Source organism: Amphibalanus amphitrite, unplaced genomic scaffold, assembly GCF_019059575.1.
Source record: "Amphibalanus amphitrite isolate SeventyFive unplaced genomic scaffold, NRLGWU_Aamphi_draft 001140F_arrow, whole genome shotgun sequence".
In the NCBI taxonomy this organism is placed as follows: domain Eukaryota; kingdom Metazoa; phylum Arthropoda; class Thecostraca; order Balanomorpha; family Balanidae; genus Amphibalanus; species Amphibalanus amphitrite.
In genome coordinates, this window is record NW_024882634.1 from 65951 (window position 1) to 85292 (window position 19342).

General features: G+C 47.0%; 1 protein-coding gene across 1 annotated transcript in view; it reads left to right on the top strand.

Moving 5' to 3' along the window:
* LOC122370523 (G-protein coupled receptor moody-like) overlaps nucleotides 1–19342 on the top strand; it is a 38701-nt gene that overhangs the window by 17669 nt on the left and 1690 nt on the right. The window contains exons 2-3 of the mRNA XM_043346187.1: nucleotides 7904–8024; nucleotides 15332–15519. Of these exons, the coding sequence (XP_043202122.1) occupies nucleotides 7904–8024; nucleotides 15332–15519 (309 nt within the window). The remainder of the gene's footprint in view (nucleotides 1–7903; nucleotides 8025–15331; nucleotides 15520–19342) is intronic.

Sequence of the window (19342 nt, forward strand, 5' to 3'; positions counted from 1 at the left end):
GCAGCGGAAGCGTGCGACTTCCGGGAGCACTCTGCGCTTACTGAAACAAGTGGCGACACGCCATATTTATTTCGCAGCATGCTTCTTCCCGTGTTGAAACGGAATGCAGTGCAGCAAATTGCTGAATTAGGGTCCTTCCACCTTCAAAAAAGCTAATAAGTTGCCATAAAAGTGATGTACCGTGCTTCAGAAAGAGCAAAAATGTATATCTAGGTATCTACCAAATGTCACCGAAAAATGTTCACCGTTTTTTTAGATATGTGACCCCACCAAACAGTCAAGGCTTCCTTCGGCATTTAGTATTACCATGGATGATATAACACCATGGATGATAATTATTATCTCATCCATGGTATTACGCTCCTTCTGACGGTGACCCTTGCAAAATACCAAAGTCCCAGCTCTCACCTGTTCTGATACACTACGCTTTTCCCTGCGCCATTCGCTCACTTCACGTCCTTACCTGTCTGACTACACCCCAGGTAAACACCTAAACCACCTGACTGGAATGGCCAAACTCTGCAGCGCAATCCTTACTCCTGGGGGCGGAGGTCTAGACGGCGCACTTCCACGTTGAGTCGATGGAAGAGTCAAGTGAGGCTGAGCAAACACTTCTCCTGAGAGCTTGAGCTGAATAGACGACCCATGGCCATGGTGTGCCGGCGTCGTAAAGGTGTGGTGTTGCTTCACGGAGTTTTCAACTCTGATCGGGCTAAATAAGGGGAACTGGGAGCTCGGAGACTGAGCTTAGGAATGCGTGCACAATGCGCATTGCACAGAATTTGACACAGATCATATCTCATCACTATGCTGAACGTTTTGGACAGTATTTGCCAACCTTTTAGCTCACAGCATTGACCTATTGATAATGATTTACAACCGCATTTGATTGAATGGTGTGCTTGTTGCACATTGCACAATGGATCTGTCCACCTTGTTGGTTTAGCCAGTCAACAATCACTCCCTTATGTTATGGACTACCACACTTGATCATGAGTTGGTTGGCGTTTGATTTTGCAAACCCACAACGTGCTGACCTCCGCTTCCACAGCTTCTGAGTTTATCTTGCGGCGAGTTTATGCCGATGGTTTACCGGCTAGCTCGCTGGTTTGTGTTTGCCAGTCTAATGGGGTTGGGCGGCACCGGACGGGCGGTCAGCTTCTGTAAATATTGGTTCTTCCAGATGCAGTCGCTCAGCACGTCTGATGAGCATCGTCTACTCCGCTGCATAATACTCATCCGTCCCTGACGCAGCGCCACAGCAGAAGTGGAGAAATGAATGGAAACGAACCGTCGCATGTGTCAATGTGTGGATCATGGATGAGTTCTATCAATAAGAAAATTATACAGCCATAGATTTCTCATCATATTCTGCCTCTCCCTACGGCTACATTGCATAAATGGCGTCAATATAAAAGAGTGAATAAATCAAAACATGAACGGGGCTGATGGAAATTTGAACATTCTACCTTATATTCGAATTTCCCCTGGTTATGCTCAGAGTGTGTCCTATACCTACCACGCTTCAGAGCTTGCATCATCCCTGTCCCAGATGCCTGCTGTCGACTGGCCATAAATCCGAGGTAGCTATTGCCGTCTAAGGAAGTTTCTGAAACATTCGCTTCCGGTGTCCGGCATTCCAGCGACTTCCTATTCTTCATAACGGTTTAGTTTAATTGCGGTGGAATGATGAGGAGTATTTCATCAACAGTACTTAGCTTATAATACAAGCAGATGCCTACATAGATATAAGTAAAACACAGATGTTGCATACCTGCATGGAAGCAATGCATCCTTGGAAGGTCAAACAGGTATGCAAAATTTGTCGTCGGGCGGAGATGCAAGTTGCTGTTGCACACGAAACAAATCATCCTTTCGCATATCGATATACGTCATGTGTAGAGGCGACTTCCAGCCTCAGAAGGCAGTCGACCTATAGCATCTACCCTGGTCCTGCCACCGTCTTGGCATCTCTTAGTCGGGTGTTACGGCGCCTTAATTCAATTCATTCGTTGTGTATTCTGGAACAAAAACCTGGTCACGTCTAGGGTAAGCCAACAGGATTTTACAGCCCAGTGACTTGCTCGAAAATCGAAACTGTGTCTACCTGACCTGTGTCTACCTGAGTCGCAGCCAAAAACGTTCCTTTCCTCCGGGACCATGTCACGAATGTCACGCGTTTTAAATCTGTTGACCTGATCTGACCTTACCTGACCTGACCTAAGCCAATCCAATCACGGGCGTAGGAACGTCATGAAAAGTGGGTGGGCCACCCTGTCAAGGGGCCTCCTTTCCCAGGGGGCCTCCTATTTTCAGGGGCCTCCAACTTTTGCCTCGTCCTGCTGGCTGCTTTCAAGTATGACCTCCAAATCTAGCTTCTGAGATCGGGCAAATGTACCCAGGGGCGTAACCGCTTAAGCGAACAGTGCGGAAAGTCCGCACCATTTTTAAAGCTTATTCCCCCTCCGATTTTTTTATAGAATCTATTTGCCGCAAACGGCAAATGACCCCTGAAAACCCTTACACAAATGTCTTCCTCGTTTCCCAGGTGCCCCCATTAGCTTCATATGCGCCCTCTTTGGCATATAAGCGCCCTATGTATAGTCATCAGAGACATCCCTATATGTCCCACAGCCGCCCCGTTGTCGCATACAATGTGCGCTTATCATAGGCGTCTCTCTTTTATGGGCACTTGAAGGCGCCTCTCTTTGCCATGCCGGCGCCCCTGTTTCTTATGAATGCACCCCCATGGCATTGATCAATTGATTTGCAGACCTCTATTGCATGTGGACGCCCATATATGTAGGCCTCAGAGGCGCCCCTCTTTCGCATTGAGGCGCCCCTATGGGCTTCATAGGCGCCCCTCTATTGCACGTAGGTGCCCTACTGTCTCAGAACCGCTCCCCTTTGGCATTCAGACGCCCATCTTTCGTACGGAGGAGCCGCTGTGGTTCTTAGAGACGACATGGTACTCCCAGACGCAGCTGGGGGGCTCTCGGAGTCGACTGTGTGGGACCTTCAGTCGCTGATGGGTGCCCGCCAGATGTGGACCCTCGGAGACACCGGTATGGGGCCCTCAGAGATGCCGGTATGTGGCCCTTAGAGACACCGGTGTGGAACCCTCAGATACTTCAGTGTGAAGCCCTTACAATTGCTGGTGTGGAGCTATGAATGCGCTGGCTTAAATCCCTCAGAGGCCGGTGCCCGGTACATGGACATTAGAGCTCAGTGAGAGCTTGTGTGGTGCCTTCAGTGGCCTTGTGGAGCCGTTAGATAGACATCAACATGGTGCTCTCAGGAGCCGGTGAGTCCTCAGAGTCATCGGTGTGGGGCCTTCAGAGCTCCGAGATACTGGTGTGGGGCCCTCGGAGATGTCGGTGTGGGTCCTTCAGATGTACCTATAGAGCCTTGAGATGCACAGGTGTGGTGGCCCACAGAGGCGCCGGTGTGGGGCTCCCAGAGCCACCGATATAGGGCCCTGAGAGACACTAGTATGACCCTCAAAGGCGCCGCTGTGTGGCGCTCATAAACACTGGTGTGGAGCCATCACAGGCGGGTGGAGCCGTTAGAGGCCGGAAAGGGCCCTTAAATGCCTACAAGGAGCCTTCAGAAGCCGGTGTGGCACCCTTATGGGGATAAGCGTGTCTACTTAGGAGCCCTTGAGGTGCTCTCATGAGCTCTGTGGGGCCCTACCGAGCCGAAATATGACCACGGCCAGTTGCCGCCGCATGGGTCTTCGGACCATCATTCTCACTATCACATCATCATTCACACTCTCATCTGCCTAGTTTGAATAGAAGGGCCTCTCAGACCATCAGTCTCATGGGCCTCCTCTGGCTAGTATAAATAGAAGGGTCTGTTAGACCATCAATCCTAGGGGCCTCCTCTGGTTAGTATAAATAGAAGAGCCTCTCAGACCATTAATCTTAGGGGGCTCCTGTGGACAGTATGAATAAAAGGGCCTCTCAGACCATCAGTCTCGGGGGCCTCCCTAGAAAAGTGTAAATGTGGATAGAGGGCCCCTCAGATTCATTAGGAGTGGACCTCTCTGACTATCAGTCTCAGGGGCCTCTTGTGGCCAGTATGAATATAAGAGCCTCTCAGACCATCGGTCTCAGGGGCCTCTTCTGACTATGTGTGGATAGAGGGCCCTCCCAGACCACCGGTTTCAGGGGCCTCCAGTGGCCAGTTATATGAACAGAAGGGCCTCACAGCCATTAGCCTCGGGGGCCTCTTCTGACTGGTGTGAATATGAGGGCCTCTCATACCATCAGTCTCAGGGGCCTCCTCTGCCTAGTGTGAATATAAGGGCTTCCCAGGCCATCAGTCTCAGGGGACTCTTGTGACTGGTGCCGGATTGAGGGACCTCCCAGACCGAAAGTTTTGGGAGTCTCCTGTGGCCAGTATGAATATAGAAGGGCCTCTCAGTCCATCAGTCTCATGGGCCTCTTCTGCCTGGTGTGATTATAAGGGCCTCTCAGGTCATCAGTCTCAGGGGCCTCCTCTGACTACAGTGTAGATGGATAGGCCTCCCAGACCATCAGTCTCAGGGGCCTCTTCTGACTATTGATAATAGAGGGGCCTCCTCTGACTAGTAAGGGTAGGAGGCCTCGGCTAGACCACCAGTGTCAGGGGCCTATTCTGACTAGTGTGGATGGAGGGGCCTCCCAGACCACCAGTCTCAGACCTCTGACTAGTGTGGATAGAGGGGCCTCCCAGACCGCCAGTGTCAGGGGCCTCCCCAGACCAGTGTGAATATTGGGGCCTCCTCAGATCCACTAGGGCCTCTCAGGCCATCAGTCTCAGGGGCTTCGACTGACAAGTATGAACAGAGGGCCTCCTTGGATCCATCACGGCCATTTGGAGTCCGTGCGTGGGGATTCGTGGAACTTTGTTTTACCGAGTTTGTTTATTCTGGAAGGTGACGACGTCCTCTCAAATCGAAACGAGGGGCCTCGAGTAAAAAGTGGGTGGGCCAAAACACATGGTTGGCCCCCCCACCTCGAAAAGTGGGTGGGCACTTGCCCACCTGGCCCCCCCGGTTCCTACGCCTATGAATCCAATAGATAATCCGCTTTGACAATTTTGAAATCCGCTTTGACCAATTTGACATTGTGATAGAGATATGCTCGAACACTTCCCCAGAAACATGCTCGAGCGATGACAACACTTTGGATGTGTTCAGCTTAACGATACGGATCGGCTGCTATGCAGCATGACCCCAGATCATAACCTTGACCTAAAATTTAAAAAAAAAATTAAGACCAAATCATAGTTAAATCGACGCCGGTAAAATCACATGTCGTGCAAGTTTTGAGTCGAAAATAGTTGCAGAAAAACATTTGTGCAAAGCGTTAATTTTGACAGTTTATGCAGTCTGGAGGCTAAAGCGTTGACCTTAGGTCAAATCTGAGACAATTAATCAGCAAGAGCTTTAAAGAGGCTATCAAATGTGCTTCTCCGCGGCGCCGTATCTATATTCGTTCCTGAGTTACACGCCGTTTCGACCAAAAGTGACGAAGTAGGTGAAATGCGACCTTTGATGGCTTCTCGTGTCCTAACCTTTGACCTGACCTAAAACATAATCTAAGGTATTTCTTCATTACTTGTTATACTCCTTCGAACACCGCTCACATCCCTGCCCAGGCCCGGCGAGGGTTCAGAAGAACATTGTAACATAAACAGAAATGAGCAAATAAGAAAAGAGCGAGCACAGCAATGAACAATGAACAGCAACCGAAACCATCATCTCGGGGTATGGGAATTCATTTCATAAGCCATTTGATTTTGATAAGCTACTTCATGGCGCATATTGCATGCAGAGCAGAGCTGAGAGCTGAGCGTAATGGTCGCATTCAGGCCGCAGTCATGGGCCTGATAGCCCTTAATAGCTTACTGCGCGTTGTCAGCTCTGTCTGGTCTTCAACCAAATGACAGGGTACGTCATATAGGCATCGAGAAGGCATCAGCCCTGCTGTCGACATGTGGAAAGCATTTCGCCGGGTTGAGCACCCCTACGCTAATGATTGCGTTCAACATTCTTTTTTTTTATATGATCGGAAGTTCTCATAGTGCTCTTCAATGAAAAAAAAAAACAGAAGCAATCAGTGTGAAGCATAGCAGTATAGCCTATGAGACAGGCATGTAATAAGCATACTTAGCTCATGCATAATAAAAAGTCACCAATCCCGTGATGTCTTGTGCTTTCCCATTGGCCTCCGAGGGTGATCGAATGGCTTCAAACGCTTTTAAAAGTTGCTCCCTCGCTTATCGCCCCGCCTCCGTCAATTTCGTGGTGACAGGCATGCCGACAGACATTCCATTGAAGGTCACAGTAGACAGAAGGCGTATTTATTGCAGACAATTGATCCGTCTATCAACTCTATCTCGTTGGCTGGGCCAGCCGAGCCACGGTGACCTCAATTCTGAGTGGGAATATGGGTCACCAGCTGACGCCAGCCGCACCCTACTTATTCTGCGTGAATTTATGGTTCGTGGAATTCATGCGCCTAGGTGAAATGCCTCATGGCTGGCTCTCGGATAAAGTTAGTTTTGATGCGCACATTTGGTGCCTTTAAAAGGCCTGCAGGCTCAGCAGAAGCATTGTGCTAGATGGTAATGAACTGCATGATATATCATGAGATTTTATTGCGTATTCCTGGATTTATTCGATGAAATGTCTTTATGTGGGCTACTTGCATAAAGTGGGTTCACCTTGAATTTGTATAGAGCCTAGTTAAATAGAATGTGTTAGGTATGTATTAGCCACTGCCTTTTACACACACGGTAATTAGGTAAATACTAATTCTCCAACAATTTGTGTCATGATGATTTGACACCCTTTCCTTTATTTAATGTGGCTTTCTTTTGGGAATAGGGAGATACCCGAAAATAAAACTTTTCTTTCTTTGAAATGTTTGATCCAATAGGGGATTATTTGCTGAAGGTACCCAGTTCATTGTGGACATTTCATATTATCTCAGCTATTATTCGACTAAAACCTTGTCAATTTGTCTTTACCCTGTCTTGTGTGACTTGGGTCCTATTGATCGCGCGCGCATTCATTTTTAGCCCGCATTTTCTTCACTAAGGAGCCTCATCACTCGCCGCCGGGCCGCCGTTTTCAACAAACAGCTCACACAGGCGCCGGCTGCTCGTCGACAAAGGCGCCGCTCACCATACGTTTGGATGGCCAACCTTCAAACGCAGCATTCGCAGGTCACAGAACAAACAACAATCTGTGCAGTACGCCGACACGGCTGAAAGTGCACGTGCCTCTCCAAAAAGCGTCCCAGTGTTCCTTTATGCGGTGTTGATGCCAGATTTTCACCATATGTGCTCAGGATTCATCGTTTATTGCGTTCATCCAAGAATGCAGGCCGCTGTCGAAAGATAAACAAGCTGATAAAGCGGCAAGTCATATAGATCAAGGTCAAAGGGATGCGGAGATCGGGGTGGTGTTTCCTGGTTGGGGAAATGAGGAAATAGCCGATAGAAAAAAGTATTTCTAGCAGATCTCTGTGCAACAAATCTGCAAAGTACGAGTAAGCACGTTGATCTGCGCAAAATGTCGTGTGCTCGATATATAATATACACTATACAGTGTTTCCTGCTGAAAGAACACGAAACACTTGGTCGATTTATGACTGAATCTGATGGCATTTACACGGTATACATCTGATGGTACAGGCATAATGAGATTTACCATATTGCATCGATATCCGATAATGTCCGATATCCGTCCGTTCATTCGCATTTGAGTTTAAATAAGGAAATCTGAGAAGCTTTTTTATGCATGTGCAATGCATAACATATCCCGCAAAATAGCTCTGTTAGCATGCACCAGGTTTCTACTGAAGAAAATGGGTCCAACGAGCTGACACGACTATCTCTCTCGTTGCAGATGCGTGTGTCTGCTCAGCTTCAAGTGGAAGGGCCGCATCTTTGGAGGCTGGAAAAGCTATCTCATCATTGTGCTCATCTGGCTCTACGGCTTTTTGACACAAGGACTATCAATTTTCGGGGTAAGCTACTCGGCCAAGAATATCATTCAGCAATTATATTAAAGCTCCGCAAATATGCCTATTCTCTAGCACGCTGAGCCTGCTTAGCGCTCGCCCGTATAGGGGGGGGTCGAACGGACCCCCCCATGTTTTTTCGCGAATAACTCGCGTAAAAAGCGGCCGATCGCGCCGAAACTCTCAGTACCCTCGCGTTAATCAATTTTACACCTACCCTGAAAATTTCATGACCCTGACCCCAATGACCTTTGACCTGTGACCTACTTTTCGAGGCCATGTTTGGCCGGAATCGCGATTCGGCGTATGTCGGCTCGCATTAGCCGCGCGTTTGCAGTCTTTTCGTGGTTTCAAGCGTTCAAACATGTGATATGATGTTGCCCCCATGCATTAGGGTGGGTTTCAAGGTCACCTGAAGGTCAGGTCAGGTCATTGACCTTTGGTGACCTCGGGTGACCTCGGTTCACTTTTTCGAGTTTTACATGTTGCTAGGCCAGTTTTTGGAGCTGAATTCGAATTTAGCAACCATTTGAACATTTACAAAGCAGTTTTGGTGCCTTCGTAACATGTTACGAAGCTGTCAGAGGCGGTTGACACCTACTAGGAACCTACTGGTTGACCTGACCTGACCTGACCCGACCTGGACTAAATGCATAAAGACATCATCTGTGATCAAAACTAACATGATATTCGTGATCAGCGCCCCGAAAAACCCCATAGCAGCCACACTTTACGACGTTCTAACAGGTTCCGATTTTCCCGACTTTTGGGTCATTGACCTGACCTGCAAGGTCAACCAATGACCTAGGACCTTAAAATGAGGTATCATCGGCTTCCTCTCGTCACGGGCAACACGCTCGTTTTTTCCGCGAAGCTCTAGCTCGATCAGGTGCTAAACGGCATGGGGTCCAACGGACCCCCCCCCCCCCCTTATACGTTCGCGGCTGGAAAAACACCAATACGGGCGAGGGTTAAGTGTACTTAAAGTTTTTCTTAAATTTTAAGTAAAATTTAAATAATTAATTAAGTTCAAGTTAACCAAATTGCATCATATCGCATATCATTCGATTCGGCTGATCACAAGGAACACAATGACTCCATTTTTAAGCTCTAGCGTCATTATGTGCCCACTGGCGGATCCAGGGGGGGGCCACCGGGGCCATGGCCCCCCCCAAAAGCCTGAAAGGGGGGGGGCCAACATATCTTTTGGCCCCCCCCCAAAACGCTTGAAGAAAAATTAATGTGAGATGGTTGCGTAGTAGATACCTACTAGAATCAGCAGCGTGATTCAATAGCGTAGAGAAAGTCAGGGGTGCGGGAACTACTTTCAGACTGGGGGGGGGGGGCACACCATAATAGAGATCAACCTAGGGTCCCCCCAAATCTAGTTTCTCACCGGTTTTAGGCCACTTATTTTTCATCTCTTGGCTTTTTCAACAAAAAAAGAAAACATTTGCAAAAAGGGCGGTATTCCGTCTGAAAGTTGTGGTGGCACCGCCCCCCACTGGTGGATTCAGGGAGGGGGCCACCGGGGCCATGGCCCCCAAAAGCCTGAAAGGGGGGCCAACATATCTTTTGGCCCCCCTCCCAAAACGCTTGAAGAAAAATTAATGTGAGAAGGTTGCGTAGTAGATACCTAAAAGTTAGAATCACCGGCGTGATTCAATAGCGTAGAGAAACTCAGGGGTGCGGGAACTACTTTCAGATTGGGGGGGGGGGCACACCATAATAGAGATCAACCTAGGGTCTCCCCAAATATAGTTTTCTCACCGGTGGTTTTAGGCCACTTATTTTTCATCCCTTGGCTTTTTTCAACAAAAAAAGAAAACATTTGCAAAAAATGGGGTATTCCGTCTGAAAGTTGTGGGGGCACCGCCCCCACGGCCCCATTGTTGGGGGGTGGGCAAGCTGTCCCCACTGCCCCGGTTCCCGTGCCTATGGAGAAACCACCGGGTTTACTAGCTTCCTTCATAAAGTGTCGTCATGTCTTGTCGTCACCCGAGAAGGTCTTATTGCATACATATCGATTGAACTGTCAAGTTAACAAACTTGCTCTGGCAGCCTGACCTGACATGACCCGGCAATTTTTCATTCACGGAATATGCGCAATAATTTTTTTAGGAACACTCACTGAGTTGGCGTTGAAAAGCTTGTTTTGTTTGGTAATTGTACAAGAAGCATATCAGGGACCTTTTTGTCCCTTCCCGTGAAACGGTAAAAGACTTATTTCGGTCAGAGCTCAGGCCAATCTCTAAGGGGTCAGTCGGGTCACTTATTTCTTAAAAGGGTCCTTACGGCATCCAAGGACCAATTCCGGCTTTTGAGTGCACCACATCAGCATTTGATGCTGCGACAGATGGTGAAATATGAATATATGTTACAGGCCGTATGAAAATTGTCCGTTTGCAAACGGCCTGGCCCAGTCAGGGCATATGAAACAGCCTGAAAACACCGGCCGTTTGCAAACCATGACCTGAAATATCAGACCATTTGAAAACGGCCTAGTTAGTTTCGGCCTAGCGGATCCAGGGGGGCCACGGGGTCATGCCACCAAGCCTGAAAGGGGGCAACATGTATTTTGGCCCCCAAAAACACTTAAGAAATATGAATGTGAGAAAGTAGCGTAGTAGGTAGAAACTACCGTATCATTAAAAATATGTGAGCTTGAGTGTTGGTCTCGTCTTCACCCAAGAAGTTCTTATTGCATACTTTACCTCTCGATCGACGCGTGAAGTTATCGTGTAAGTTATCATGAATCCGATCGCGACGAAACTTTAGCACCCTCATGTTGACAAAGTATGAAAATTTCATGACCCTGACCCAAGTGACCTTTGACCTGTGGCCTATTTCTCGAGACTATCCGTGCGTTCGGAGAGCATTGAATATTCACCGTCCCCTGGAATATTCCCCGTGCCGCGTTCGGAGGCGTATCTCTCTGAACGGCCAATCTCCGGGAATGTTCCGCGCGCATGGAGTATTCCACGGATTCCACGTGGAATGTGCCTCTCCGAACGCACCATATGTTTGGCCATGTTGGAGGCCATGTTTGGCCGGAATCGCGATTCCGCGTATGTCGGCTCACATTATCCGCTCGTTTACAGTCTTTTCGTGGTTTAAAACGCTCAAACATGTGAAATGATGTTGGTCCCAACCATTGTGGTAGGTGTCAATGTCACCTTAGGGTCAAGTCAGGTCATTGACCTTTGATGACCTCGGTGCACTTTTCCGAGTTTAACATGTTTCTAGGATAGTTTCGTTTAGCTGATTTTGAATTTAGCATTTAGCAACCATTTGAACATTTACGAAGTAGTTTTGATGCCTTCGTATCATGTTACGTAGCTGCCAGTGGTAGTCGGACACCTGCTACACGGACGCCCATAAGTACTGGTTGACCTGGTTGACCTGACCTGGCCTGCCCCAACATGGCCTAAAGGCATGAAGACATCATCTATGATCCAAACTAACATGAAATTCGTGATCAGCACAAAAAAATATATTACAGCCTTACTCTAGGAGGTTCTGACAGGCCCTGATTTTCCCGTCTTTTGGGTCTGTGACCTGACCTGGGCGGTGTTTCACGGCACGCTGCCAGCGCTGTTGGCACTTTTGGTTTCCATGGAGACATCAACTAGCCTATACCTACAACACTACCGAAGGTTGACCTTAGCTCGCGGAATGCGCTGGCAGCGGCTGGCAGCGCGACCGTGAAACACCGCCCTGGAAGGTCAACCAATGACCAAGGACCTTAAAATCGGGTATCATCGGCTTCCTCTCGTCACTGACAGGCAACACACTCGTTTTTTCCGCGAGCTCTAGCTTGATCAGGGGCCGAACGGCAGAGAGGTTCAACCGACACCTCCCAGCCCGCGAAGGCTGCGCCAAGCACCGACCCGGAGCGGTGTTCGACAAAAGCAATTTGAAGTGTTTTCAAAGTAATATTAAGGCACGGGTTGAGTGGGCTACCATTTCTCTCTCTATTTTTTTTTAGTTTAAAAAAAATATCGTTTCAGGGCTGTGACGAAAAATACAGGGTGTTTCACAATTAACGTTACAAGATCAAAGCTCAATATCTCTGGGCATAATGACTTTATTTCCGCCAAAATTGCACCATATGCACCCAAAACAACAGAGACCAACATCCTTAAGTCCTACTCGAAGTGGCCGCCTCCAGCCTTCACAGCGGCAGCCAACCGTCTCCTGAAGTCACATACTGCGGCACGCACAACCGCGTCGGGATCTTCTGCCAGGCACGAGGTAGGAAATGAAGTCATTGCCATTGAAGCCTCTGCGTTGAAGACTTGAAATTCATACAGGAGGTGCGTAATAGATGCCTGTTGACTACATCACGCAGCCATGTACAGCCGTCTTCAAACAGGTCCGCGAGCAACAAGCTTATCACACAGGCTCTAATCCTGATATTCGAGATAATCGCAGACTAGGACCTCATTTGGATCAGTCTTTCATCTGCTACACCCATTATCTGTCCAAAGGGCATTCAAAATGCAATTAACCAGGACCAGAATTATGTGCTCTTTCCAATGGTGTATAGTGTTTTCAGAAAAACCACCTCTAAGTGCACCAAAATTGAGTGGGAACTCTTGTAACGGTAATTGTGAAACACCCTGTAAGTGGCCTAAATCCGATGAGAAAACAGGATTTGGGGGTACCCTAGGTTTGGCTCCTTGCACGAGTTGGCCCCCCCCAAAACGCAAGTCTGGATCCGCCAGTGTATGTGCCAAGTTATTGGCAAAAACGTCATTTGACCTCAGTTGACCTCATTTGGCCTGACCCATGGATAAGTACACCAAACAAAGAAGCACCAAGTGACCTGCTGTTAAGTACTGTGGTTTCAAAGCACAAAAGTGATAGAACGAAGCGGATATCTCCAGTATTTTCCGAATTTAGTATTTTCCCATAGGCTTAACATTACGACGTAATGACCTCTACCTGACCTCAGGCCAGTGACCTCAAAAAAAACCCGAACTATATGTTATACAACTCGGTGAACTTAGCACATCCTGAAAGTTTGAAGGAAATCAGTCCAAAACTGTGAGTTGGACAGGTGCAAAAAGAAAATTTAAATTTGACCATGACCTTGTACCGGTTTTTCTAACCTGGTGACCTGACCCAAGGTCACCCGGACCTGAATATTTCAGGTCATATGTAAATAGGTTGCCCCATAGGCTGCGCCAAAGTTGGCGGCGCTGCGCGCCGCCGTTTTTACGCTATCTTCGAAAAACCTTAGGGTGGGGGTCGCATCGACCCCCCTGCCAGGGCGAGGGTTAACATGTTTTTACGAGTAACCGATAACTATAATTCGGGTATTAACATACCCGAATTAGCATAACATTGTGCAACACCTGAGCAGCGAGCAGCAACTGACGCTAAAACAGCCCCCGTTAGTTACAGACCATGACTCAGACCCGTCCAGCCCCTGCCGGACCCTTGTTATCCCTCCCGCTCACACACTGACGCGGGCATCCCCAGCATTTGGTTAATCCCGCACGACAGATAGTGTCTGTGGCGTGCCAGTCTGAGCCATGCGTACTATTGACACAACGGGGGCTGATTAGCTGAATCCTGCCCGCTCGGATATTACGCGGTGGATTGTGTGTGCGCGGGACCCACGCTGTGATAGGTGGCTCGCCCTATCACAAGGATGGCAAACACCACTGACAGGATATCACAGAGGAGCCGATGATTGCACACTGTGGTGCAACTGTGCGTCATGCAAGCTTCGCAGTTTGCTCCCTCCTGGCTGCAGTGTGGCTGGCTTCACACTGTTAAAGAACGACCATGGGTTGTAAGAATTTTCTAAGGAGCGTCCAAATTTCGTGTTGAGTTCGAACTGAAGGTAGTTTAAGTTTGTCTTGAATGCATGTCATTTCTTTTTGCTGACATGTTGAACGAGAAAGGTATGGAAATTCCTAACATTGCGCTTTCCCAAAATGATTGAACCACTTTGAAATCACGTTCTCCCAAAATTGTAGATCAAAGCTTTGTTTATATGTCCCGTTTCTCACCGTCCTTCGCAAGTTCAACGTGTTAAAGAAGCGGCCTGCGACTCTATCTGCCTCCATATTACCGCTGTGTCAAGCTAGCCATCACACATTATGATGTTACAGCTAAATGCCTATATTGCCTTCCAGCTCTAAAAGCCACCCATCATCTGTCACATTTGTACATCATCAATACAACCCCCATTCACTCTGCGACGGCAGTACACCGCTCCCCCTCCCTCGGGCGATGGCGTGGCTGTGGAGTGCCGTGTCTCATTATCATAAGAAACGGTTCCGGTCGGTGCAGCCCTGTCCCCCGCCCCTCTCCCCACACCGGGGCATCGGTACTAGAGTTGTCAATCGGATACCAACTTTTTGGTATGCCGATACCAAACCGACACCAACTTGGTATTTGGTATTTCAATCCTAATGTGTTTAGTATTTTGTTGGTAGGTACCATGAACCCTAACTAATGTAAAAGTGGCTAGGAAATCGGTAAAAAGTTGGTACTTCCCTCATTTTCCCAAGTTGGTTAGGTTTAGGTATTTCCCCACGGGTTTTGTTGGTATTTGGACTGGTATCGGTACTCCGATTTTCCGTAATTGACATCACTAGTCGGTACTCACCTCCCAGCCGGCGTGGGTGTGCCGCCGGCTGGATGACCTGACCTTTCACCCAGCATCAGCCAGGCGTGGGTGGGGATCAGATGATGTTAGCATGGATCGGTACAGGTTAACAACATAAGCAGCGTCATATTGCATGCCGTGTGACGTCACTAGGGGATGCATCAGATCGACTCTCACTTAGCTCAATGACGCTGGCATTACGTATTGAGCACCACTGGCAGCAAATGTCAATGCCCATTACTGTTTCATTTCCCTTCAGACTGGACCATATAGGGTGCATATCGGATACACAGAACATGTTTGTATTTGTCATCACTCCATGCATTATGCAACTCGCGGAGCTACAGCTATACTTACTCGCAGTGGGGTAGTCGCGTCGTGAAGTGTTAGTGGACATCATTTGTATGCTCATCAATCCTTTATTTTTTCAAGCAAGGAGTTATATACATCATATTATTAATTTTGTAAAATCTAAGAAACGTTGACTTCAGGTGAATTCTGCACTATATAAAGAAAAATGATATGATCGAGCACGTATCTGACAGTGCATGTCTTTATCGGCCTTCAGGGAGCTGATAAGCTAATTGTAGTGGAATTTCACCGTCCAGATACATGCATGACTATTGGTAGGCTATAGCATCCCCCATGTCGAAGCATTTACAAGAGCGTTATTCCCTTTTTTCGGCAGGTGTACGGCAAATATGGCTGGAGTGACGAGACCCACAAGTGCGACTTTCTGAACACGACTCCCGACACGCAGCCCCGCTCCAACTGGTTCCTCATCTCCTGGTCCATCCCCTGTGTCATCATCGTCGTCAGCTACTCACTGATCTTCATCAAGGTCAAACAGTCCGGCCGCAGCATCCTCATGAAAAAGTAAGTTTGTTAAATGCTTGTCGAATGACTATCTATGACTATTTATTTCACAAGGAAATAGATAGTCATGCTAGTGATTTGCGTGCTTGTCGTTCTTTGACTATGAATAATGTATATTTATTATATCGTTAGAAAGATGGCCTGAAACCAGTCATCTCTTAACTTCTTGTGTAAAATGTAGGAGGTATAATACGCTTGCCAATTCATCATGCGATAAGGTTTGATCTAGTTAGTGCATACTGTGTAGGTACTGATGTGAAATTTATCATGGGATCGTGATTTGAATTCTTGTGACCTATCAAATCTGAGCTCGGGGACATCTTCGAAGCAATGCTGTCTATTTAGTCGTTTCCCTTCCGAATCTTCCTAAGCTGTCCATAGTCTGGTTTCTTTGTCTCTATTCATTGTGAGATGCAACTTTTTGAGCGGTATGTGTTCTCATGCTTCTAACTACCATTTATACTTAATCTGGTGCCTCTTTGCTTTCAAAAATTGTTGGTGAGTGTGCCCTATTCAGTATCCTTGTTTCACATCAGAATGGACGATAACTAAAAACACGTCAATTGGGATACCTAGGTATAACAATTTATCCAAACCCTACACCTATAATGTTTTCAAAAGGAATACATCATATTTTGTATTGATTTTGCGACCACCATAGCAAAGCAGGCCTTTTGAGGTGATTTAGGTAAACCGCGCCCCGTTGGGGTCTGCCGAGCAACGCGCCCTGTTGGGGGGGGGGGCAAAATGCCCCCCCCCCCAAGATCTCAAGAACCACGCAACATAGCGACAAGCAGCAGACGGTGTTGGATAGCCCCAACGGGGAACCATCTTTTGACCCAATTTCATCGACCTCGGTCAAACCGATGACGTAACAAGTCAGGTCAAATGTCGAATTTGCACAGTTTACAGGCATTTCAACTCAAGAAATGTGTTGTAAAATCGGGTAAAATGCATTTCATTGAAAACCATCGGTGGGGAATTGTTTGTCAAACACACAGGGGAGCACTGCTGCTTCAACCCTATTGGCCGTAGTGTCTAACGGTGGCGGCCATATTGCGCAGACCAGGAAGCGGCCGCCGCCTGTGTTGAGGAATAGGGAATTCGGGACCTCGATTTACGTTTGCGGCCGCCGCATCCGTTACGTTCAAGTTACGAAGATACGGAACCCGGCATCTTACGCAGAATTGAGTGGGGAACACGATCGTATCTTCAGAATTCCTCAAATTCACTCGCCGGACCTACATTTGCCCCGGCCGAGGGGGTTGATTGAACCCACCCCGCTAATGCGCCGCTAAGTAAGCTAGAATTAAGCGGTTAAGTGGTCGTATGCGGCAAAGTATAATGCAGAGTGACTGGTAGGAACCCGCTGTAAAGGTCTCAGGTCAACCGGTGACCTCTGAGGTCAGGTCAAGTGATCTAAGGCACGGGTTCGGTTTTTGGTAAATAACTTCGCCAAAAATGGCCGTAGAGCCGCGATTTTGGCATCATCGTGTTCAGCTAGCTCAGGCGCATCGAGTGATATACTTTTTGTTCGGGTCAGGTCAACTGAGGGTGTTGACCTCAGGTCAAGGTCAGGTCAGCACCTCCAGGTCACGAAGTTGGTCGAAAGAGGTCATGTCGCATATCATTCGATGCGGCAGGTCTTCCTGAGTCCATTGGTGGCTTTCCCGACTCTCTAGCTCAATTTGATCGGGAGTTATTGAAGAAAAATTGTGACCTTTGTGACGTCACAAATGACGTCACGCAAGGGCAACAATGCAAATATGAGGCATAGAACCTTGCAAGGAGTGCATGAAATCATGATTCTATATGCTTGATATAGTTTCAGATCATTCCCGGCGCTAAAATAGCAATTTCCATTTTTCCCCATAGACTTCTAAGGGTTTAACGTAAAAGTTTCTTGCATCTGAGGATTTTTAAAGATGTCACCTTGTTCTCCACTCAATTCTGCGTAAGATGCCGGGTTCCGTGTCTACATAGCTTGAACGTAACGGATGCAGCGGCCGCAAACGTAAATCAAGGTCCCGAATTCCCTATTCCTCAACACAGGCGGCGGCCGCTTCTTGGTCTGCGCAACATGGCGGCACCGTTGGACACCATCTGGCGGCCGATGCGCATTCCACATTATAGAGTTCAGTGTTCAAACACATATTATGCTATTTGAGGTCACTGATACCAGGTCAGGTCACAGAGGTCAGGTCACTGAGGGTCACAATAAGAAAATAGCATGTGATGCATGTTTTATGGTCCATTTTACATGCCAAATGCCATTATGTGGGTCAGGCAGCCTTTGGGGCCAGTTTAAATTATGTTCTGGTGAAGGTCAGGTCAAGGTCAGGCCAAATTAGGTCAAATTTCAAAGCTGGTATTTTGCATAAAATGGGTATCCATTCGATGCAGCTCGTCACGGGGAGTTTAATGGTGGTCTTTGTTTTGCGATACGTGGTCTAGGATTGCTTTTTTAAAAAAAATTGAGTTCAAATATTTGACGTCATCAATTTTGAACAGTTTTTTTTTCGCTATAACTTGGCCAAAAAAGAAGGTAGGTATCGATCTAAAATTTGGTATGTGGATAGAAGAGCGGAGGGACTATAACAAAATCCGTTTTTTTCTAAATTCAAAAAACTTGGGATTTGTTTGTGTTTTCTAAAAAACAAACAACTTTTCTAATTTTTGGGGGTCAAAATCCCAAAATTTTGAAAATCAGAGATAGCAGCTTTGTAGCGCCGTAATTTCTCTACATGACCATATAAAGACCTTTGAAATTGCTTGTTAACTGTAGCTTTTGTGAGCGTTTCAAGATTTTATGTTTGTGCTCATTTTTGCTCGAGCATGACCTCAGTTTGACCTCAATAACTCCTGACCTGAGGTGACCTAAGACTTGCAATTTTGTGTGAAGGTGTAAAATTGATGCCCGGGAAGGTACCAACATTTGGTGGCGCTGCGCGCCCCCGTTTTCTTCCTATTCAGGAAAAACCACAGGGGGGAGGGGGCAAATTGCCCCCCACGGGGCGAGGGTTAAAAGTCATATGTACATATCTATGCCTACACTTTGCTTTAAGCAGAATAATTGATGCTACTTTGGCCAAAGATTTGCGAGACTAGAACGACCCAAGAACATTGACATTAGTTGAATTTGTTTGTCAGCCATTTTTTTCCTAAAAGCTGCAAAAATACGATAATTATTATGCGATGTAGATTGTTACATACTAGTTGATGCTCCGTCATTTCATCCATGCATTTTGATTTCATGTTGATAGGAGTTCGAAGAGTAAAAATACAGTTGTTGGATGTAGGACACTGTAACCTAAGAATTGAGCGGATTGAATTTAATCAGATAATCAGAGTGCATATTTTGTATTCCACATAGTCTTCTGATTTGAGTTGTATAGAAAACAGCCTATTCATACTCTTATAGTATAGCTTTGAATGGTTGCATTGTTGTAGATAATCGAATGATTGAATGAATTTTCAAAAAGGTAGTAAATAAAGGATACATACATCCAACGTTAAAAACAAAGCGGTGAGTCAGCTTCAACCGGTTAACTTCACGGCGTGAACTTCTTTTTCATGGATACCTATTACCTATACCTAATTTCTTATGAACTATTCAAGGCGACAATGAAATAAGGCGTTTTTTTTAAACCAGTCAGCGTTCTAACTTGTTTTCTAAATCAAACATGGGTAATGGTGTAAAATCTCGTCAAAGAAACCAGACGACAGCAATGTTACAGAGAATGGCCCAACCATGCTCTATACCAATCTTATTTTCTTTGATATTGGCATAGATAACATGAATCTGGATTGGAATATGGAAATT